Here is a 22,302-nt window from a genome sequence, read left to right on the forward strand (position 1 = left end):
AATACGAGCGGCGATCCTGATGGCTCAGGTTTGACGACGAGTGAACGCATGTAGCCAATAGAAGGTAAAAAGTCGCCATGTCAACATCTAATGGCTAACTATACATCACATTCCAAAACAGCCTGTACGAGAATATCTAGTTGGCTTTACAGGCCACTATTATAGCACAAGTCACAGTTCTGGTCACTTTTGGTCTCGGATACTTATGCTCATACAGCATTAACTCTCTTAGATTTGACGCGTTTGAACCATGACTCGAGAAACCTTGACGACCCATTTCCCTTAGGCAAAGAGCCGTCACCAGGGCTAACAAGCTCAATAATCCCTTCTCCGAATTTGGAAACCTTGTCTGAAAAATTTTCCAAGTCTAAAACCAGTCTTTTATATCTAGCCAAGACATAGATTCCTTGTGGTTGGTCGCTGGAGCTGACGACGTCAAGGATTTCCATGGCCCCCGCTTCACCCCCACAGCGGTGAGACCTTGACTCGTAGTCTATCTCGCAAACGGAACACCAGTTCAAGGGGGAAAACATGCCATTCTTTCAGCTATTGGCTCGGAATGTGTCAGATTATTCCCGGTTGCGGCATGGAAGTGAGATGCCGCGTAACACACATGGTTACACCCGAGCTCGCAATGTCAGGTTGACAGCTTGCAAAGAGCAAGGGAGAGGTTCCATTCTTTGCGGAGCTTTCGGTGGAACCCTTTGCCAAAACAGTTGGCTTGCAGAGCTTGGACTGGGTCACACGGACAACCGGCTCGCATTCCAACTGGTCTTGGTAAAAGACGTGCAGGGAGTTGAGCCCATTAAACGCGTGACGCGTAGAGCGGGGAAAAAGATGCAACGTATAAAAACATTCTGGTCATCTGGACGATAAATACTGTTCTTATTCCCGCACCCTGGAAATCGCCTCAGACGACGCGAATTACGTGAATTATGGCTAGTCAACAAACTGAAGAGCCGGCTGTCGCTCCAGCCGTCGCGGCGGAGCTGCAGCACGAGGCCCATTTGGAAGTAGATGTGAGTTGATATGGATGACACCTCGAGAAGGCCCCTAACCCACTATCAGGATACTCTAGAAGAGGCCGACTCTGTTATTGATGGCTCGTGAGTTTCATGAGCTTCATTTTTCTCAACTTTTTTTTTGACTTACCGCTCCCAATAGAGAGGGAAGCTCCAGCTATCTCTCCTCCCTGAAATCGAGCATTTACAACTACAGGTGAGTATTCTATCAGTATCCCCCCATGAACAATCAGATTTCTGACTTAGAATCGTGTTACTTAGATACGAGGTATGGTAAATGACAAGAACTGTCTGCGGGATATTGACTATGCCATAGAATGGACGCCGCTATCATGCGTTCCGTGAAGGCACTTATATCTTGGTAATTGCTTGAATAATTGCCTAAAGAGTCAATTCTGACATTTCATGATAGCCAAACGACGAAGAGGAACAGGACCGAATGGACCTGGTTCACCACATTTACAGTCTCCTCCTTGACGGGAAGCTCTACCTTGCTCCCGTTGGCAAGAGCCTTCAGCGCATTCTCGATTTGGGAACCGGCACAGGCATCTGGGCCATGGACGCCGCAGAGTAAGCTCTGTATATTGGATTAGTCAAGGGACATCCAGCTAACCGGTGCAACTCAGTGAGCACCAATCAGCAGAAGTGATCGGAACCGATCTCAGCCCCATCCAGCCCCAATGGTACGTGCTGTACCCATAAATACCTACCGGTCTATATCCTACTAACACCTTGGCTAGGACACCCCCAAATTGTGTCTTCGAAGTTGACGACTTTGAAGATGACTGGGTTTACAAGAAGCAATTCGACTTCATCCACGGCCGAGAGCTGGAAGGATGCATATCTGACGACCTCCTCCTCTTCCAAAGGGTCTTCAAGTCTCTAGTACCCAACGGATACATCGAGTTCCAGGGCGTCGAGGCTCGCTTTGTCTCTGACGACGGCACCCTCGAGAAGGCCACCAATGCACAGCAGTGGATGCAGACCCTGAGGGACGCCAGCGTAAAGTTTGGCAAGCCATTGAACAGCGCGCCTAGCTGGAAGGACAAGGTGATTGAGGCTGGATTTGTGGACGTCAAGCACGAAGTGCGCAAGGTACATATCAACTCCCCAGGAAATGCATTGACCCAAATTGCTTTGCTAACCTACCTAGCTGCCTATTGGCGCGTGGCCCAAGGACCCCAAGCTCAAGGAAATCGGAAGATATCAATCGATTCAAGAATTGCAAGTTGTCGACTCATACACACCCCAGCTCTTCAGCCAGGTCCTCGGCTGGAACATCGATGAGATTCGAGTGTTTATGGCCAAGGTCAAGAAGGAGCTTCAAGACCCATCTACTCACCTCTACCTCCCGGTGCACTTTGTTTGGGGCAGGAAGCCTGAGCAGTAGAGTTGTAAATAGTCTTTCACGTCTAGCAAAAGCAGTATGGTTCAGTTGCGATGTATCTGCTATCTAGATACCATCTTCAAGGCGACCCATATCCATAACAGTGCTCAAGCATTGACTTGCTTCTTGTGGAGCTCCTTGGGCGCATCGAGTGGTGCATCAACATTCATATTAAAGTCACGCTTAGGATCAATGATGAAGAAAGAAGCTATTCATTGTGTTAGTCTTGTCAAGTTGTGCTAAGAACATAGCATTGTTTCGTGCTTACCGATGACAGCAATTGCAGACAGTGCAAGGCCAAAGCCATGAAGAGGACGGAGCGACGTGAGGTAGGCCTGTTGCAGGCCATGGGCACCGGCTTGAATGATTTGCGGAGTGACGCCCTCGATCCTAGCAAAGGCGCTATCGTTATGGTCGTTCAAGGCTTGAATGAACGGCCCGAGAGACTCGGTGGGGAGGCCGAGAGGAAGGACGGCTTTGGCAATATCCTTGGGAAGGTTCTTTGTGATCTGCGAGTTGAAGATGGCGTTGCAGATCGCAAAGCAGATTGATGCACCAGCGGATCGGGCAGTGATAAGGGCACCGCTGCTGATGGAAAGGAGCTCAGGCGGAGCACTGAACTGCGCTGCGACGACGATGCATGTCAAGCAGCCGCCGAAACCGAGACCGAGGAAGATGTTGAAGCCCCAGATATTCTTTCCATCGCCAAATCCGACAGACATCATCGTTGCTATATGCCCTTAGTATGTAGATATCTGGTACCAGAGAGATCTCTTACCGTAGAAGATGACAAATCCAATGTAGGACACAACCAAGGGCCATCTCAGCTGCCTACTCCATGAGCAATAGATAGAAGCAATGACGCTACCAACAACAGCTCCGATAAAGACGATGGAGAAGTTGAGGCAGACTAAGACCGGGTTTGTCTCGAACAAAACCGACATCTCCAGTGGCACATATGAGTTGGCCACGAAAAACGCCATCCCCTCAACAAAAATCAAGAACAATGCGATAGAAGCATTTCGGTCGTGGTTGAAGAGTTCATGGTGGAAGAGACCATCCTTCTTCACAAAGGCTTCGTACAGAGCAAGAATAATGACAAGAACGATGCCAATGACGAAAGGAGCGACGACGTGAGCGTTGCTCCACGGGAAGGGATTCTCAGACCAGGTGAGTCCAATGCAAAGGACAGTAACGGCGACAGGAAGCAGGATGATGCCGACCCAATCGAGTTTCCTGAGCTTCTCCCTCAGTGTAAAGTTGACCTGCTCTGGTCGTGGAGGCGGATTATACAGAAACATGACGACGAGGGCCGTGAAGAGAAACAGGCCAGTATTGAAGTACCATACGATACGCCACCCGGAGGGATTGTCCTTTGTCACGGCGCTACCCATCATGAGAGCGACGATGGCAGCAACGGCAAAGATGCCAGTGACACCGCCTTGAGCAGCGGGACGATATCGTCGAGGCAGGATCTCGGAGGCGACAGCGAAGAGAAGAGGCTGAGCGGACGTGGAGATGCTGGCGAGAGCGTTGCCGGCCAATGCCATGTCGATGTTGGTGGCTCGAGAGACGATGATACTGCCAACGACGGCAAAGGCGCAAGAGATGACGAGAAACCATTTCCGACCCCTGTTTTTAGAAAGTCAGCTTGTTGTAAAGAGCCAAGAGAAGAAGTACCGTACCAATAATCAGCAGCCTGGGCAACTGGAGCACCCAGAGCAAGGTTGACAATAGGAACAGACTGTGATATCCACTGGGTTTTGTCGCTACCGCCAATATCGGCAACCATGCTTCGTGCGAGCTATGTCACTGAATTTTAGTAAACATCTATAGAAGTGTTCGTTCTGGGTATCGCACGTTGCCTGAAGAAACAATGACCATCATCTCGGCAAAACCAACCGCGAGAATGGCCTGTTGTGTCAGTACTCTACAAGCTGCCGTGATTGGGCTTACTTACAAGATAGACGATGACACATGTTGCTGTGAGTCCCTCATAGTTGTCTCCATCTTCTGATGGGGCGTTGTCGAGATGCATGGCCTGTCCCTCGCTGTCGGGCTTCTCGCTCGTCACAGGGCTCTTTTCGGGGTTTATTCCGTCAGGAGCCATGTTGTAAACAAGGGACTATTACTGATGCACAAGAAAAATTTGGAATGATGACACCTCCTTAATAGCTGGATGCTGGCCGTGTTGATGAAAAGAAGCTTGCAGATCTCATCTCAGGGATGGGGATTGGCAAGGCTTCATATAGCCAGACAGCCAGGGAGCCGAGGGCTTGGAACCTCGCCTGAACTGCCGGTGGGGTATCAGATAAGCCAACGCGGGGGATGCCTTACAAGGCTTCCCATTAGACAATTGGCTCGCTCTATCAAGCTCTGCCGAGCCAGCCATCACAGGGTCCCTTGTAAAGTGTCAAATCCCAACCGTCCAGTCATCAGATGAGATGGAATGGGGGCGGATGACATGTCCTACAGCGGCATTTGAACAGACATGAAAGACCCAGAAGAGTCAACAGCCAAGTGAAAATGCCAGTTTTTGACCCGAGTGGGCGAGTCCCTTCATTTGTTCTCGACGTTGGTCGCTACAGCCCTTTCGGGACCACAGTTGAAAGGGAGCTTGGCCCCGCGTTTTAGCCAACGAACTACCCATAAAAAGTACAGTTGGCTATTCTTATTCAAGAAAGGAGCAATACCAAAACTCCCACTAGCTAATCGTGGCTGGGTCTAGGCCTGAGACTGCTGATGCACTTCACATTGGGAAGTCGAGAGCCTCCTCAGATCAGTCAGGACATGATAAAACCCCAGACCTGCCTTTGTCTTTGCCAATTTTACTCAAACTAACTGAACTGGCTCGCTTGCTAGGCTCCGAATCCTTGTTAGGGGCCCTCCTCCACTAACTTGAGTGAGGGAGCTGAGCCAACCTAGAGCTGCGGAGACCACATTACCACATTGGTAATACTTGGCACCAACATCGACTTCTCGCCAAGCTGCATCTTGTCAATACGTGTCGAATTCCACGGGTCTCTTTTGCAGGAGCCAGCTGTTTTTCCTTTTCTTTCCTTTTCTTTTCTTTTATTTTTTTTATTTTATTTTTTTGGCACGAAGTCATGCAAGGCTCGAAGGATTGCAGTCAGACTTCACCTCCACCACAGACAGAGTCCGGTCAGGTCCTGCTTCGTCCAGCAGGGTGGTCACATCAACTTAGCAAGGTAGCGACGATGAGAATGACGTCTCCAGATCCATCAGACTCCAAGATTTAGATATAGATGGCTCAAATCACCTCATCTCGGTTAGAGCAAAGGGCAACAACGCAGGGCCGGCTCCACAATCTCCGGATCTGGGCCCGACCGACCGGAGGCCATGAACCGAAACGCGGGGTTGGAGCTTGGAGCACTAACTCAATGTGGCCATCCTTGCATTCTGTCCAGCTCTTAAGATGGGTCATCTTGATGGTCCTGCTCACTGGATATTAGATTCTTCCAGCCTTCAGGCCGTTTCCTAAGCTATGGAGGTTGAGTGGGCGATGAATGACGACTATTAAGCCAGAGTGGATTTAGTACGCCAAATCATTCAGCAATTGAACACAAGGGAACACAAGAGAGAGTTGGCTAAGTTTTGATATTCTGGATAGGAAAAGGACGTGTTTGAAATAGACGATCTCATTCTGAGTGACCAGTGTGGTACCCGAAAGTGGTGGCATTGGCTGCAACGTTGAGACAACGAGTAGGATGATTGCCACAAAAGAACGAGGCAGGTATCCTATTTATTGCTCTACGACCCTAGAAAGTCTCGTTCTTGAGATTGAGTAGCAATTTGATACTGAAAGCAACGTCTCTTCAATGCCCCTTCGTCCCGACGCCATGCCGTCCGTCGTCAAGATCGTCACCCAACTCGGCCAGGAGGCAACCCTATACACCGTTTTTACACTGATCATCTTCGTCTTACTGTTAATGACGGCGCTTAAAGTAAAATACAATTAGAATTCTGCGCCTAGATGCTTTGAAGCCATAGGCTCGACTAACTATTTCTCAAGTGCGCCTACCGACTCTTGCTCCATCCTCTTCGCCGCGTCCCCGGTCCCTTTCTAGCAAGAATAACCAACCTGTATTTCGTTCCATCCACCTTTAAATGCGACCGAGTCTATGTGAGTTATCAGTACAAAGTACTCTTTACATACTAACAGCCAATATCTTTCAGGTCTTGCGACGCCTGCACGAGAGATATGGCCCTATCGTGCGTGTTGGGCCCAACGAGGTCTCGCTATCCGACTGGCGAATGTATCGACGAATATACACAAACAAGCAAGCTCTGAAGGATCCCAAGTTCTACGCGCCCTTTTCTTTCCTTGGGCACGGGAATGTCTTTTCCGTTACGTGTGTACGCCGTTCACATTGGTTCATCACCTCTGCTAACTAGTTCAAGCAACGCTGCAGACCATTCCTCACGCCGAAAACTTCAAGCAAAGTCCTATTCTCAGCAAGAAATTGCTTCGCACGCTACCAGCATTTTGCAGAGGACGGATGTTCTCATCGATCGGCTCCTCAAGTCTGCCTCGGACTCTCCAACAAATACCGCCAATGCCTACGACCTATTTGGAGCATGGGGCCTCGAAATTATATGCAAGCTTCTTGTAGATGCCGACATTCCCGATGATCCAAGCCAGACGATCCACATGCTTGAAGCGCTCGAGTCAAGCCCTCCTACGTTCTTTGCCAACATCCTCTTCCCTTGGCTTCCGACATTCAGGTTTAAGACCAAGATACCTGGTATTCTCGGACATGCATATCGTGCATTTTATGAGTGGGAGAGGCTCACTATTGGTATGTTGAAGGGCTTCCAGAACCAAGAACGAGACTCTAGCGACAAAAGGCAGTTCGGCGTGGCTCCTCTTCTTGAAGCAAACAATAAACACCTCGGGCGAAGTTATCACTTCCGCGAAGCGCTGGAAGAAGCGATGGGCATCGTTCTGGCAGGCAGCGGGGTCAGTGGACACACCTTTATCTACTTGACCTACGCTCTGGCGCTTCCTCAAGGAAGACGAGTTCAAGAGACACTACGGGCAGAGCTCAAGGGAGCGGGAGACTCCCTGTCAGAGCTCATGGGCTTACCTTACCTTTCGGCAGTTATCAAGGAGACGTATCGGGTGTATCCAGCCATCATGTCAACTCTGCCACGCATTCTGGGCGAGCCACTTGAGGTTGCCAATACCGACCTCACTCTTCCTCCTGGAGCTATCGTCGGCATGCAGAACTATGTGCATCACCGAGATCCAGTACTCTTCCCTAGGCCAGATGAATTCATCCCAGAGCGCTGGCTTGAGGGCCATGAGATGAGCCGAGGCATCAATCTCGATGATGCTAACGCCGCCTTGACACCCTACAGTGTAGGGTCAAGAAACTGCATGGGACAGACACTCGCAAAGACGGAACTTTACCTCGCGGTTCCCCGCTTGGTGAGGCGTCTTGACTTCAGATTGAGTAAGGAGATGAAGCCAGATGACATGCACATGAAGGATCTATGGGCGGTTCAACCCAAGGGGCGACGTCTTCTCTTGGACATCAAGCCTGTGGATGAGTGAGAAACTGTTGTGGATATTTTGTGATGCGCCACGTTACCTTGAAATAAGTACTGCTTTGACTCGCAGTTCAATCGGATCAATGGCGAGCATTCTTCCTCGTATTGTGAAAGTGCATGATGGTCAGAATCAGCAAGATGCGACTGAAACGCAAGTAGGCAGTGCAATGTAACTTACCTGTGAATGCCTTGGTAAATACCACATCGCTTCAAAAAGCGCCTTGCATTGCCTCCCGGCTTGCTCGGCACTTCTGACACAACTGCAATCCCTGGCTCGGGGACTTCAACTGACGCGATAAGCCGGCGACGTGAGATCTTCTTGTACGTAGACGACGCCAAGTCAGATTTCTTGGCTGCATCTTCATCTTGGTAACTCGAGGCCGCTTACAAAGGAGTTGATACCTGAAACAGGTAGAAACTGTGAGGCTGAAACATGACCGAGGCCGGTTCACGACCATCCCGCCTTAAGAGGTCGTGAGAACGGTCGGGTCGCCCTTTTGCCGACCCCTGCCAAGCCGACTTGAAACAACCCATCAAGTTTCCACTCACAAGCCCCATATTGACTTAAGCTTGATTGAAGCTTAATAGCGACGCCCTACCGGACGAAAGGGTTACATTTTACGGGATCAGACAATGGGGCTGCCAGGTTACGAGAGCCAAGAGGCACAACCGAGTTGAGAATTAGATCTGCCAAACACTACCATTGTCTCAGTGCGCTGCGGCACAGCTAGTTCCGAGCCAAGAGTCACTGCGATGGATCAGGACGAAGAAAAAACATGGCACGGATCGCCTTTACCGAGCTAAGAGGCGTCTCATCATTGTTCTAGTATCAGGAACAGCCGCTCCTCGTGTCGTCTGGCACATGTCACTTGGAGAGTAAAACCTGGCACTTCCCGCCAGTTCCAAGTCTGATCTTCATCCCTCTCTCAACAAGTTGTGTGTCTCATTCCTTTCTCAAGCAATAATCTTTTTTTCTTAATCCTTCGTTCTTTTCTCTTGCGATCTGGTATCGCCCATTATTTCCTAATCTCCATCGCGATCCAACCGCATTCCCTTTACGATCCTTCCCATTGACGACCTCGTCGCTAGCTAGACATGATCTTCTCGAAAGTCGGCAGCCTGGTGCTCTTTGCTGGCCTTGCCACCGCCTCTCCTTCATTCTTCACGCCAAATACGACAGAAGGCCACGAAGCTCCTGCTCATGAACCCGCACAGCCAGTTCATGAACCCGCTCAACCAGTCCATGAGCCAGTGCAACCAGAGCATGAGCCAGCCCCATCGGCCCATGAACCAGCTGCTGGCTGTGAGCCAATACAGGTCACTGTTCACGAGATCGTGACTGTTCACGTCACACTCCCTCCTGAGATCCAGCACGTGACAGAGACGGTCCACGTCACATTACACCCAGAGACCATCCACGTGACAGAAACCGAGGTCAAGCATCAGATTGAGACCAAGGTGGAAGAAGTCGTCGTCGAGAAGCCCATTGAGAAGTTGGTCACCATCATCCACACTTCTGTTGTCAACAATGAAGTGGAAAAGCCTGTCACTGTCATCCACACGTCAGTGGTGAACCACGAAGTCGAGAAGCTTGTCACGGTCATTCACACTTCTGTGGTTGAGAAAGAGAAGGAGGTCAAGGTTACGGAAACTTCAATCGTTCACAAAGAAGTCGAAAAACCCGTCACTGTGGTCGAGACGTCGATTGTCCACAAAGAGGTCGAGAAGCCAGTTACTGTGATCCACACATCCGTGGTGGAAGTCGAGAAGCCTGTTCAGGTTGTGCACACAGTCGAGGTTGAAAAGCCAGTTGAAAAGCCCGTCACGGTGATTCATACCTCTGTTGTGGAGAAGCCCGTTCAGGTTGTTCATACAGTCGAAGTCGAGAAGCCGGTTGAAGTGGAAAAGCCAGTGACCGTCATCCACACGTCTGTGGTCGAGGTCGAGAAGCCTGTCCAAGTTGTCCACACCGTCGAGGTTGAGAAACCTGTCGAGGTGCCAGTGACAGTTATCCACACCTCGGTCGTGGAGAAGCCTGTGCAGGTTGTTCATACCGTCGAAGTGGAGAAGCCAGTCGAAGTGGTTCATACTGTCGAGATTGAAAAGCCCGTTCATGTTACCGTGGTTCACACCGTCACGGAGCACGGAGCCGCGGAGACGGTGCACGTCACGGCTATTCACACAGTGACAGTCCCGGCCGCTGAACATGAAATGCCGGCTGAGGAGGCGCCGGTCCATGAACCGGTGGTCGAGCACCCTGGTCAGGCTGAACCTGCTCCTGAACATGTCCCTGAGGCTATGCCCGAACATGAGCCCGAACCTATGCCTGAGCACGAGCCTGAGCCCATGCCTGAGCATGAACCCCAACCCATGCCCGAGCATGAACCTGAACCTGAAGCTATGCCTGAGCATGAGCCCGCTCCTGTGCCGGAGCATAAAATGCAGCAGGAGGAGAGTCACGAAAAGGCTGAACCTGAGCCCATCCCAATCGTGATCGTTCCTGGGGGAGGATGGAAGGCCAACGAGACCCTGGCACATCTGCCGGGGCGTCGTGCTGTTTTCAAGAGGTGGTGAGGGTTGATCGATACTTCGATTCATTTAATTTGTCAACATTTAGATAATGATATCCCAACAAGAATGTATTTCAATTATATCTACCCATGGATCCTATTATCTCTGTGCTTATTGGTTCCTCTCGTTAGACACAATCTGATGCTTTGGCTCGTGAATGACATGTTCCCGGACTTTCTTGCAAATTAATTGACTACCAGTTATCACTCCCTCAAGATGTACAATAGTCAAATCATGGAACCTATCTTGCCTCTTGTCACACTGTAGCTGACCTGGCCTGGCCTAATATTGTCCATTGGTCGGTCTACCACCGTTATTATTCTATTCTTTTTTTATAATATGCCTCGATGACTCAGTAGCCGGCTGTAACAAACTTCTTACTCTCCCTGTCCACTTCATGGCGTTCCGACTCCTGATGCTCGACATTCCACTGCGTCGTCACAACAATTTCCTCGCCACTTTTGCCATCGTTCTTTCGATATGACTCCGAGTCTGTGTTTGTCGCGCTGGCCGGGTTCTGACCTCCTTCGACAATCTCTTCCTCGGAGCCGTATCGTTCATAAAAAGTTTCCCCGGGCAACGAAAGAGGATGCTTAAAGGCGGCCTTCTTTCTTCCCTTGCCACCTATAGTCGTGAGCTGGAAACGACTACTGCCCTTACTGACGCCTGGAGTCCCAGCAGACCCAGATCCGTTATACCCCGAATATCCTATGCGTGCACGTCTCACACCACGCTGGATCAAAGGTGTGAGAACAGGCAGGTTAGTCACAACCATAGCCACGAAAGACTCTCGGCAGGACCACTCTCCAGCTCGCTGAGGACCTTCTACACCGCCCTGGAGAACGTAGCCGCATCGAAGACCTCCAAAAACTGCTGTGATGAGACCGCCACAGAAGATGACGATGAGAGCGATCTTCTTTGCTCTGGGAATGTTGGCGTTCCAGACCATCTAAAGCAACAGATTCGTTAGTGCCCCGCGATGGTTGATAAGAGAGACGGATCAAATTCTCTTACCGGCAGAGGGATAGACATAATGTACAGGTCAGTGCTCAAGTTTGTCCAGATCAAGGTCCAAGCCTGGACGTGCGAGACGGCAGGGTAGCAAGTATCTAAGATGATGCATATGTTAGCAAAAGTCTTATCAGTGCCCCAACTCTGAATGCACGCACTTCCAGGATCAGGGTAGATCTGCCACTTCTTGTAAATGGGCCAGCATGAACACAGAATGGTGAAAAAGGTTCCAAAAAAGGTCACCCCGACAATTGCAAAGCCAATGTTAATCTTGAGCGTCATATTGTCGACGCCATCTCCGAGGCGCTTGAAGAAGAACAGCCAGCATAGCTTGAGGCACCAGAGCAGCACCGTATACACCAGCCAACCGAATAGCTGCGTCTGCGATCCATGGACTCGTCGGTAATATTCGTCGCTGTCGGGGTCGAGGGCTGCACGTTGCTCGTCCGTCATGCTGGATAACGAGATGAGTCAGCCTCCTAATACGTTTATATCCTCCGCTGAGGGTGTCGTGAATCGAATGCTGCTTTGGGTCAAGGGCTTACGCATTGTTGGCTAGTCCTTGCCAATAGGCTCCAACAAAATGTGCTGTCGCAGTTTCTGCCGTAAACAGAAGCTGGCCAAGGTTGTTAGTGCTGAGAATGTCACCCACGTGGTCGAAGGTTAACAACTCACACCAGCAAGAACCATAAGGTAGTCATCGGGAGCCAAGCCCCCAAGGCCCATCCAACGCCATCGAGCACCGAAGCGAATGGCCACGACAATGAGACTAAGCCCCAAATACGTCCAAGCCTCGACCGTAAAGGCTGTCAAAGGGTCCAGGGCCATGCTGACGGTCGAGCGGCCGAACTTTACGAAACAAAGGAAAGGACAGAATGACAGGAAATGACGGCGTTGTCAGTCATTACAAACTTTGTCTACGAGACTGGCCGGGCGTGGGACATGGCATCCTTCTTTAAAGTTGCCTGGGCAGCAACGACAAGATTTCCAGGGACAAGGATTGAATCCGGTAGATGAACTCGCCTACCATTGACTGTGGAGAGATTGCACTGCCGCTACCCGCACCGCATTGATATCCCCCCAACTGCCATCGCCAAGTAACTCAAGGTCCATGACCTGTCACAGATGAAACTAAGGACAAAGTTACCTGAGCGGGAGCATCCACGTCCGGGTGGGTGACTAGAACAGTTTGACATACGAGCTAACGAAGTGGCCGTTATCTGCCATCTGCCTGCGCTATTCCTGTACCCCTAATCCTTCAAGACTCGCACCAGACCCGTTTCGAGAAGGAAAGCGGAAAACGGCATCCAAATAGAGTAGCAGAAGAGGAAGATCAAGACAATCGATTCCATCTGCAGGTCTACGGCGGGATTAGAGTTTAGGTGGTAACGGGGAACAGGGTTGCAGCGGTGATCGACAACCAACACATGTCTTAAGTGTTTTTTTTTTTTTTTGCAAGGCCAGGGGAAAATGCTAATGGCTTTTGAATCGTCCTACAAAGGGCAAGTGGTATTCGTCTTTCCCCGCTCCAGAAAATCAGGAGAGATTGGAAAAGTGACGTCGTCATGTCGACCGAGGCTTGAAGATTTCCCCTCTTCAGCCATGCTCCATCTGTGGATCTGTTAGGTCGTATCGTTGATGATGGTGCGACGTCACCCTGGCTTCGCTCCAACGCGGGTGTTACTCCGCAGTTGAGCACCAACAGCTCCAGAGCTCCGCGTCTCGCCAAGCTGTCCCAATTCAGGTTCCACGGGGGCTGTCTTCAAGGTCCAGGACTCTTTGAACTGGATGCGATTGGGCCGTACGTATGGAGTATGCAAGGACCAATTGACCCCATGTCAGCGAGCTGCAGGAGCATAGCCCATAAGATCAGCTCATGAGGTCCCCTCGACGGAGCTCCCGAGACGTAAATAAAGTGCCTGGTAGCTTGTGCACCCGACGATCCGTTTGCTCAACAAAGTTTGCGCAGAATAAGCAAAGAGACACCATGGCCGTCAAAATCGACATTTCCGTCTGTCAATCCCCTGTCCGTTGTACTGAACCCTGCTAAGTCTTTCTAGACCTACCCTGGTAACATCGTCAATGGCGAGTTCGTCGCCACCCCAGAGACCCGGCACTCGATCGATCCGTCCACGGAGCAGGCTCTGTACGAGGTCCCTGTCGCTACCGAGGAGCAGCTAGATCTCGCAGTCAAGCATGCCCGTGCCGCATTTAATAAGTGGTCTAAGACCACGCACGAGGAGCGAAGCAAGCTAATGCTTGCTTTCGCCGACGCCATTGAGGCGAACCGCCATGAGCTTGAGAAGCTGCAGTCCATGGAGCAAGGCAAGCCTTTGGGCTTGGCCGGACAGGAGATGGACATGACCTTGACTTGGCTACGGACCTTTGCTACCATGGAGGTCAAGGATGAGATTATTGAAGACACAGAGGAGAGAAGAATTACCTCGACCTTTCCCCCACTGGGCGTTTGCGGCGCCATCGTTCCTTGGAACTGGCCTATGCTCCTGGGATTGGGCAAGGTCGGCCCGGCGATCATGACCGGCAATGCCGTCATCATGAAGCCCTCTCCATTCACTCCATACTGCGATCTCAAGTTCGGTGAGATTGGAATGTCAATCTTTCCTCCAGGCGTGTTCCAGGTCCTCAGCGGCGACGACAACCTGGGTCCTTGGATGACGGCCCACCCTGGCATCGACATGATCAGTTTCACAGGATCAATTGCCACCGGCAAGAAGATTGCTGCCAGCTGCTCCAAGACTTTGAAGCGAGTGGTTCTGGAGTTGGGCGGAAACGATGCCGCCATTGTCTGCGAGGACGTTGATATCGAAAAGTGTCTTCCCAAGATTACAATGCTGTCATTCTTGAACTCGGGCCAGATTTGCATGTTGACCAAGCGAGTCTATGTGCACGAGAAGATTTATGACCAGTTCAGAGATGCCATGGTTGAGTTTACAAAGAATCACGTCAAGACCGGCGGTGCCTTCGAGGAGGGTGTGGTTGTCGGGCCAGTGCAGAACAGCATGCAGTAAGTTGTCTCCAATTGCTCTTGACCAAATGTGCTAACACACACACTAGATATGAGCTTGTCAAGAACATGTACTCGGAGATTGAGAAACAAGGATGGAACGTCGCTCTTGAAGGCAAGATCCGAGAGACATCCAAGGGTTACCTCATCGAACCCGCCATCATCGACAACCCTCCCGAAGACTCCCGCATCGTCGTGGAAGAGCCCTTTGGCCCCATCGTCCCGCTCCTCAAGTGGTCCGACGAGCAAGACGTCATCGACCGCGCCAACGCCCTCGAGACAGGTCTCGGCGCCTCAGTCTGGAGCAAGGATCTGGACCGGGCCGAGAGAATGGGTCGCCAGCTGAGCGCGGGAAGCGTGTGGATCAACTCTCACTTTGATGTTGCGCCCAACGTGCCGTTCGGTGGACACAAGGAGAGTGGCATCGGTATGGAGTGGGGTATTGAGGGATTCAAGCATTATACCAATAGCAGGAGTCTTTGGGTTTGGAAGAAGATCTTTGCCTGAAGTTGCTAGCAGGCCGTTATCGCTCAGAAATACGAGGTGAAGCTAGGGTTTGGGCAAGGATTGGATGAAACTGAAACAGTCAAAGAGTCAGGGACTTGCAAAGCTACAAGTTCTTGCCCGTAGATTGTTCTTTCTATCAGATAGGCCCCTTTCAAATCCTAGTCCAACTCGCAAGATTTCAATGTCTTGTCGTATCATAGCTCTTCGTGCTCCCAGCCATGGGCTAGCCCATCAGTCACAGGTGGATGATACCTAGCAACTAGGGCGTCGAGTGGCCGCACAACTCATCCAAACCAAGGAGGCTTTGAGTAAAATGGATGGTGTTAACATCATTTTTCAAATAAACGGAGCAAAGATTGTATGTATGGAACATATGTTCGATCCCACCATAGGTCCCGAGTTTCTAATCAGCAGTTCGTAGAGATAGGATGACTCCCTGGTGTTCATCCAAAACTTGCATTTTTCCTCGCTAAATTGCGATTGGCCGTCCAGAAAGGGCTGGAATGTTGTTATCCTTCGAAGAAGATGAGATCCTACGGTACAGAAGCCTGTGGTTGCAGGACTTGTACTCAAACTGAATAATCAGTAGGGAGATCCCGGGTTAAGTGAGCAATCTCTTAGTAGTCTCAAGATTCTTTTTCTTCGCCGTTTTACTAGCCAACTCTGAATGTTAAATAGCCAATACCATGGCAGAGTATCAGTCGTGCGTACGCAGCTACCATGTTGCTTCAGGCTCCCCACAAAATACAACAGATGGCTCGGCAGGGACACCGGCAGGAGACGTTTGTCAAGTTATGGCTTGGTGAAACAACTTACTACGCGATAATTGACGTATGAAAGGCCAGGGATTGTGTGTAAAGAATTCATGGTTAGTTGCCAGAATGACAATCTTGAGTTGCCACGCTGCTTCCTGCCAAACACTATCTTCAGGCTCAGTTATCCCATCAACGGCCGAGCTTCAACTATAACAAAGAACACAATACTTCTGCGAAAGACATGTTAATGCAATTAACACAACTAATTTACTAATGTGTATTCTATAGGCAGGCGAGCGACCCTAGCGCAAGGTTACCTAGCATGTCATTTCTGAATGATTTTGATGAGTAGCTTCGTCGCTAAGAGGGACTACCTCATGTACCTAACCACTCACTCCGACCAGAGATCCGCTCTGTGTACATTATTACAACGTGTTGTATCACCGTACATGAGTTTATTTGGTATCTCTATTTTTCAAGATCGCGGATGGCGCGGTGGGTTCGTGTCAGAGAACGAGGGTGGTGCCACTGCTTCCTGTACGAGCCTGTCCTTTTCGGTCGATTATCGTCGGGTATTCCTCATAGCATAGTGGCAGCACAGAGACCCTAAGAAATTATCCGAGTGGCCTTGCATATTCAGCTAAGCCTGTCATCACTTTAATTTCATTAGGTTTCGTTTGCACCACTCTCAGGGACCCTACAAAGCTGCAGACTCTACAAGAGCCACAGCTCTCTCCAGTCCAATCTGGAACCCTTACTGGCAATCCTTTGCCTCCCGCCAGTAGATAGATGGAAGAAGGTTGATCAGTCTTGTTCTTGAAGACAGTCTTTGGGCGCGAGCTCGTACGCTGAGTCTCCTCAGTAGGTCGGCTTCTCTTGGTGCCAGCTTTGACCTGTGCCGGGGCCTTATTTCATCTAAGCCTTGGGGTCCGATTTTGGCGATTTACCGTACGTACCTTGATGATTTCATAATGTACCTACGCTGGCAAGGAAGCAGTCGGGCATGCGGGACTCGTACGTGAACGCTTTTCTCATCTAGAGTCGTGGGGTTAGGGTGAGCACCCCTTGCAGAAGATGTTACGGGGCTCATCCTCTCGTCCCCGCACTTGTTTTCCCAACTCACAGCTTATCACGGTAATCTCACGCGTGAACACCTTGCAGCAGAGGTCACGTTCTCCTCTGCCTTTTGGGATTAGCTTCGGGAACGTGGTGTTACTTTTTAGCTGGCCAACCTCGTCGCGGTGCAACGACATTGACCAATGGCCGCCGAGGCAGTGCTACGTTGCAAATTGAATGTCTCTGTTTCATTTAGATGGCAGGGTTACACCCAGGGCTGACGGTGACTGGGGAATTGATCCTGTCTGACAGTAAGTCGGGTGCCCTACGGCAACTAAATGGGATCGGCGCTGCGTTAACCCACTCCTGATTGACTTATTAGACCTGTACAGAGCCGAGCAAAACGTTTCCCCAGACTGTCAAGTCAAAGCTATCATCATGCATTCTCTGGCTATTGTTGCACTTACCACCATCGCCAGTCTGGCCAACGCCGTTAGGGTGCCCTCTGTCAACGTTCCAGCATGCCCCAGGGTCGGCACCATCAGCTACTCCAAGTCTGTCCCTGACCAGACCGACTTCCCCCTCACCAAGGTCGATCTCTGCTACACGCGAACTTCGCTCTCGTTGACCTTTACCGCCCACAACGAGACCAACTTCTACTTCGATCCCAAGCAGGGCATCAACGATGACATCTGGGAGTACGAGGTCATGGAAGCCTTCATCTACAAGGGCACCGATGATCCCAAGACCTACCTAGAGTTCGAAGTCAACCCCAACAATGTGACGTACCAAGCGTTCGTTTACAACCCGTCCAAGGATAGGGCCGAGGGCGCGCCGTTCGATCACTTTTTCGTCTCCAACCCAGCAGCTGATGGCTTCTCTGCCACGACGAAGCTTGACAAGGCTGCCGAGTGCTGGGTCAGCAAGGTCAAGATCCCCTTGGGTCTTTTCAACGTCGACGATGGTGCTGCCAAGGGTACCAGGTGGAGGATGAACTTTTTCCGCACAGTCACCAGTCCATCCACATTCCCTGATCAGGAGCTTGGTGCTTGGAGCTCGCCAAACAAGGCCAGCTTCCACATCACCAAGTACTTTGGAAATGTCAAGTTTGTCTGAGCCAAGGTTGGAGCAAGAGTGTAGTGTGCGTAGGATGGTTAGGAATGTGTGGTAACTTTCACTGTTCGCTCGGCTACCAACTTGAAGCGCTGAAGAATGCTCAACTCCCAAGACCTGAAACGAGTTATCATAGTCAATCCAATCAACTCAATTTATTATACCGAAACATGCTTATCCTGCCATCTCTCCCCTCAATAACAGCAAACCCATCATCACATGACGCCTCGCCATGAACTAACAATCGCTCACTCAAACTCATGCCTCGACTCTCTTCTCAGGGTGGCCCGCAGGCAAAACATCCGCAAGGGTCTCGTCTGTTCCCTTCAGGTCATCCTCCGTGTCAACATGGTCGCGGATCTTGAGCAGAATGACAGGAGCAGCCACCACAAGAGAAACCGAGAGCAGAACCCAGTTGCTGATGAACTCTGTCCTAAAGGGCGTCTTGCGTGCATCAAGGTGGTTCATGATTGCCGAGCCAGCAGACTGGATGCCTTTGTAGAAGCCAACATAGTTGGCAGATCGACGACCAGAGTTGGAGAGGGCGCCGATGAACCTGAACTGCCTGTTAGTATCAAGATGAGAAGAAACACAACAAGACCAACGTACCAATAAACACTGGCTTGCCAGCAAGCATCGTAGAAGCCATAAAACATGTACAAGAACATGGGCCCAACATAACCCGAGTCCTCCCAGTCGGCACCAGTGTAGCCCGCCTTTGGATCAACGCTGGCACGAGTGTATGTCTTTTCAAAGGCATATCCGCCTCCCCAGATGGCAAAGGTAAGAATAAAGAGGACAACAAGAGCAGCCTTTGCACGAATAGTACGCCTGACGCTCTCGACATCGAGGAGATAGCCCCAGATACCGGCGGCGATAATCTGGAACAACCAGTACAACAGACTGTTGAGGGCCTTGGTTCGGGTGTTGAAGTAGGCACCGTTCACCGCGTTCTGCTGGTAGACGTAGAACCAGTTGGAAGAGAAGAACATGGGGAAGAGGAGAATGACAAAAGGCTCGAACTTGAGTGTCTCGTAGAGACCAATGAGTTCACTTTGCCAGGTCGGATTCTTCATCAGGATGACGCGGGAGCCATCCTTGCGGACAATGTCACCGGCGTTGCAAAGAGTGAGGGCCAGGCAAGCGCCAAAGAACATGAGAACGATGAAGCCAATATAAGTGCCGTCGCTGACTGTCTTGTTCACCTTGACGTTGATGTTCTCACCCAGAGGGATCTAGGAGGGAGTTAGTTGGATCTGGTACATGGAGCTGCAGCATTCAATGCAGCCCAGATCCCAGGTTGGAGTGACTTACCAAGCTGCCAATGACAGCGCCCATGTTAAAGATTCCCCAGAAACCAGGCAAAGTACTGTCCCTTCTGGCTCTCGTGCGGGTAGGAGATCATGATGGTGCCCTGCGCCGTCCACAGAAGGGCAGCACAGATACCCAGCCAGACTCCAGCAAAGATGTTGAAGCCCGGAACATGCTTGTGCTCCGAGACAAGCAGACTGATGGCGTAGAGACCATAGCCAACACCTCCAAAAGCCAGCGTCCACCTCACTCCGAGCTTGTTGACAAAGGTGCCTCCGAAGAAGCCAAAGACGGCGAATGTCGCGTATAGGGCCGTGTTCTATCGCGAACATGAGAATTTACCAATGAACCATCAATCTCAATTACTAACCATGTTATCGGCCAGTGTCGCGTCCGTCTTTCCACCTCCTCCCATGCCGCCCAAGGCATTGAACATGCCAGGACACATGAAGCACACAAAGGCAACCATGCCCAGCTGAATCCGAGGAGACGCATACCAGGGGAGAATCTTTCCAAAGAGGTGAATTCGTCGATACTTCCATCCACGAGGCAGGTCGACCGTGTCTACCGTGTCGTTCGGCACGTGTGGCGTGGCGTCGACGTCGGCAGTCGGAGACGCGTCGGTACCAGCTGGGCTCTTGGACGACATGGTTGCAGAAACTATCAATGCCTCGAATTGAGATGAACAAATCGTCTCTGGACGGACCGAACCGTTGAATGTGGAGCTGCGTGAAGCTTTATACCCAGTGTTGAAGGATCGCGGTTCAAACCCCGTCGCAACACCATCGCGAGGCTGCCAGAAACACGAGCTCCCTCATGCGACGTTACATATCAGCTGGCCTTCCATGGAACGTGCTGATAGGGCAGAGCGGTGCGGGGTGAGAAAAACGCCGAAGGATCACTGCTCAGATTGGGCAGCCAAAAGTGCCGATCAAGCGCGTTATCCTTAGCGTCGGACAGGGAGGCAAGGGGACCGTCAGCATTTCTTATCGGGCCTCGTGAGGGCAGTATCTTGTGAAACATGGATGGCATGTAACCATGAGATAGGTACCGTATCTGGTCGGTAAGAATAGCAAGGCAATTCGGCTTGGTCTTTATCGAGCATTCGACTGGTTGCAACAGTTGCAGTTTCTATAAACAGCCGACGCAAGATTGTCGATCAGTAAGCATGATAGGCATGTCAGATTCCGCTCAGAGGCTTCAGACGCCGGTAACTGGCCACGTACGATGGATTGGTTACGTACATGGGTGAGATTTATGCCGCTCCAGCTGCTCTAATGGGGGCCATAGGACCTTCTCAACCCCAGTTTTCTATTAAGGTCAACTCATATGTGTCTTAGGATACGATGGTCTTCTTAACTTCCGGTACTCTGTTAAAAGCACATGCCTAAGAAACCAGAACCCGAGCGAAAGGCAAGCAGAAGACTTAGGTTCCAGTGGATTCTCAGGGCCAAGACAAAGTTGCGAATAGGCACCATGCCGCGCATCACTGGATGGAGGCTCGGCAGCAATGTCTTTGGCAATAGCAGGCGTTGTGTTTGGGGAGTACTGAATTGCGGGTCGCGTGACCACATGGGAACCGAGGCAGGGGAACAGGACTCAAGTCACAAACGCAAACATAGGATGAGTTTGCCCTTGGTAGATACCTCAAACTCTAATTCTCTAATTTCAACCAACTGGGACTCTTAGCAGACTTGCGAAACCTAGGTATGCCCTGACTCAACCAGCACAACATAGAGGCCCACAGTGGAACCGCACAACTCTCAACGCCCACAAGCAAAAAGGAAGCTGATCATGATGGGGATCGAACCCACAATCTTCTGATTCGTAGTCAGACGCCTTGCTGGAGGAATTGTTAGTGCCATTGGGTTAGGGAGGAACTGTTTTTGAGGTTTCGTACCCATTGGGCCACACGACCGTGGTTGCTTGCTGTGGTTTTCGGGCCACGGAAACACGCATCAAGAGAACAGCCGGAAACCACGCCCATGCTTGGCACGTAATCTCGTTTCTGGGATGGCCGCCCTGAATGTGATCGTTTATCGTGGGCAAGGGTCCTCCTGGTGGCTAGATTGTCCTTGAGGCCCCGAAATATCACCCAAGGACAACCCCCCTTGTAGATTTCTGTTTGCATAAACCCGAGAAGAGGGCTACCCGACGAAAATCACCCGCACAGGACAAGCCCACACAGAAAGGAGTGCCACGGCGCTCGTGTTATAACACGAACCTACTGCGCCATCTTCTAACATGAATAGGTAGCACATATGGTTAGCAAAAATGTTGTATTCCTGGCATGGAGAATTGAATGTCGAGCCCATGAGTTGAGTTGACAGGATGACGGATTACTGCCGCTACTGTTCCGTGTGTTTTACAACTATGGCGAGCATTCTATCCCTTGGACAGCAAAATTGGCCTGCTTCATCCACGCTTCATGGCACCTGAAATACCGGTTCATGGAATGGAAGGATGCATGTTAATATGATACTCTGGTTTGGATGGCAGAATTGGCCGCAAAAGGAAGCTGAAGGCGGTGGTTCAAGGAATCGGCCATCTCAAGATCTAATGCTGTGTCAGAGTTCTTGGGCATTCTTTGCCTCGACATCCAAATCAGATGGCTCGAGTCGAGATGTTCTAGTCATGATTGGCCGCCCTGCTCTAGCTGAGGAGCTTTACCTAAGGGGGCATGAAAATGAGGCTTGCTGCGGCAAAAGAGGCTCCATCAAGTCTTGGAGTACTGGGACCCACCCTGGACGAGGGCTGCAGCGACAAACAAAGAAGATCCCGGTGATCAAGAATGCATTGACGAAAGTATTGGCGACCGAGATTTTGTCAACGATAACGACACATGTTTCCAGTATTGACAGCCGTCTTGAAAACCAATTGTTCGACGAAACCGAGGTCTCAGCCTCTGCGTCGAGAGGTTCCGAGCTCCATGCCACCCAAAATTTTCGAGTTTGGAGTATCAACCTCAAA

At 50.8% G+C, this 22,302-nt stretch overlaps 8 protein-coding genes across 8 annotated transcripts; 5 read left to right on the forward strand and 3 right to left on the reverse strand.

The window, feature by feature from the left end:
• Positions 1-935: 935 nt before the first annotated feature.
• MRS44_010886 (uncharacterized protein) lies at positions 936-2,412 on the forward strand (the record flags this gene model as incomplete). Its single annotated transcript, XM_065619507.1, has 9 exons — positions 936-1,019; positions 1,069-1,106; positions 1,165-1,218; positions 1,284-1,290; positions 1,339-1,383; positions 1,435-1,592; positions 1,649-1,705; positions 1,763-2,117; positions 2,176-2,412. The coding sequence occupies 9 exons, from the start codon at positions 936-938 to the stop codon at positions 2,410-2,412; spliced, it is 1,035 nt and encodes a 344-aa protein (XP_065475579.1).
• Positions 2,413-2,516: 104 nt separating this feature from the next.
• MRS44_010887 (uncharacterized protein) lies at positions 2,517-4,519 on the reverse strand (the record flags this gene model as incomplete). Its single annotated transcript, XM_046272685.2, has 6 exons — positions 2,517-2,617; positions 2,678-3,139; positions 3,188-4,041; positions 4,095-4,213; positions 4,270-4,323; positions 4,370-4,519. 6 exons carry the CDS (start codon positions 4,517-4,519, stop codon positions 2,517-2,519), a joined length of 1,740 nt encoding a protein of 579 aa, XP_046135472.2.
• A 1,750-nt stretch (positions 4,520-6,269) lies between these two features.
• Positions 6,270-7,987, forward strand: MRS44_010888 (uncharacterized protein; the record flags this gene model as incomplete). The annotated part of the gene is made up of 4 exons (XM_065619508.1): positions 6,270-6,374; positions 6,443-6,553; positions 6,607-6,782; positions 6,832-7,987. The coding sequence occupies 4 exons, from the start codon at positions 6,270-6,272 to the stop codon at positions 7,985-7,987; spliced, it is 1,548 nt and encodes a 515-aa protein (XP_065475580.1).
• Positions 7,988-9,078: 1,091 nt separating this feature from the next.
• Positions 9,079-10,557, forward strand: MRS44_010889 (uncharacterized protein; the record flags this gene model as incomplete). The annotated part of the gene is made up of 1 exon (XM_046279427.2): positions 9,079-10,557. The coding sequence occupies one exon, from the start codon at positions 9,079-9,081 to the stop codon at positions 10,555-10,557; it is 1,479 nt and encodes a 492-aa protein (XP_046135470.2).
• A 349-nt stretch (positions 10,558-10,906) lies between these two features.
• Positions 10,907-12,393, reverse strand: MRS44_010890 (uncharacterized protein; the record flags this gene model as incomplete). Its single annotated transcript, XM_046283461.2, has 5 exons — positions 10,907-11,503; positions 11,569-11,663; positions 11,724-12,019; positions 12,111-12,181; positions 12,241-12,393. 5 exons carry the CDS (start codon positions 12,391-12,393, stop codon positions 10,907-10,909), a joined length of 1,212 nt encoding a protein of 403 aa, XP_046135469.2.
• A 1,159-nt stretch (positions 12,394-13,552) lies between these two features.
• On the forward strand, positions 13,553-15,097 carry MRS44_010891 (uncharacterized protein; the record flags this gene model as incomplete). Its single annotated transcript, XM_046270711.2, has 3 exons — positions 13,553-13,576; positions 13,626-14,590; positions 14,641-15,097. 3 exons carry the CDS (start codon positions 13,553-13,555, stop codon positions 15,095-15,097), a joined length of 1,446 nt encoding a protein of 481 aa, XP_046135468.2.
• A 2,249-nt stretch (positions 15,098-17,346) lies between these two features.
• MRS44_010892 (uncharacterized protein) lies at positions 17,347-18,024 on the forward strand (the record flags this gene model as incomplete). Its single annotated transcript, XM_046275831.2, has 1 exon — positions 17,347-18,024. One exon carries the CDS (start codon positions 17,347-17,349, stop codon positions 18,022-18,024), a length of 678 nt encoding a protein of 225 aa, XP_046135467.2.
• A 255-nt stretch (positions 18,025-18,279) lies between these two features.
• On the reverse strand, positions 18,280-19,981 carry MRS44_010893 (uncharacterized protein; the record flags this gene model as incomplete). The annotated part of the gene is made up of 5 exons (XM_065619509.1): positions 18,280-18,577; positions 18,631-19,256; positions 19,336-19,403; positions 19,468-19,651; positions 19,703-19,981. 5 exons carry the CDS (start codon positions 19,979-19,981, stop codon positions 18,280-18,282), a joined length of 1,455 nt encoding a protein of 484 aa, XP_065475581.1.
• Positions 19,982-22,302: the final 2,321 nt, after the last annotated feature.

The sequence above is a fragment of the Fusarium solani genome, assembly GCF_023522795.1.
Source record: "Fusarium solani strain SB1 chromosome Unknown bctg00000007, whole genome shotgun sequence".
In the NCBI taxonomy this organism is placed as follows: domain Eukaryota; kingdom Fungi; phylum Ascomycota; class Sordariomycetes; order Hypocreales; family Nectriaceae; genus Fusarium; species Fusarium solani.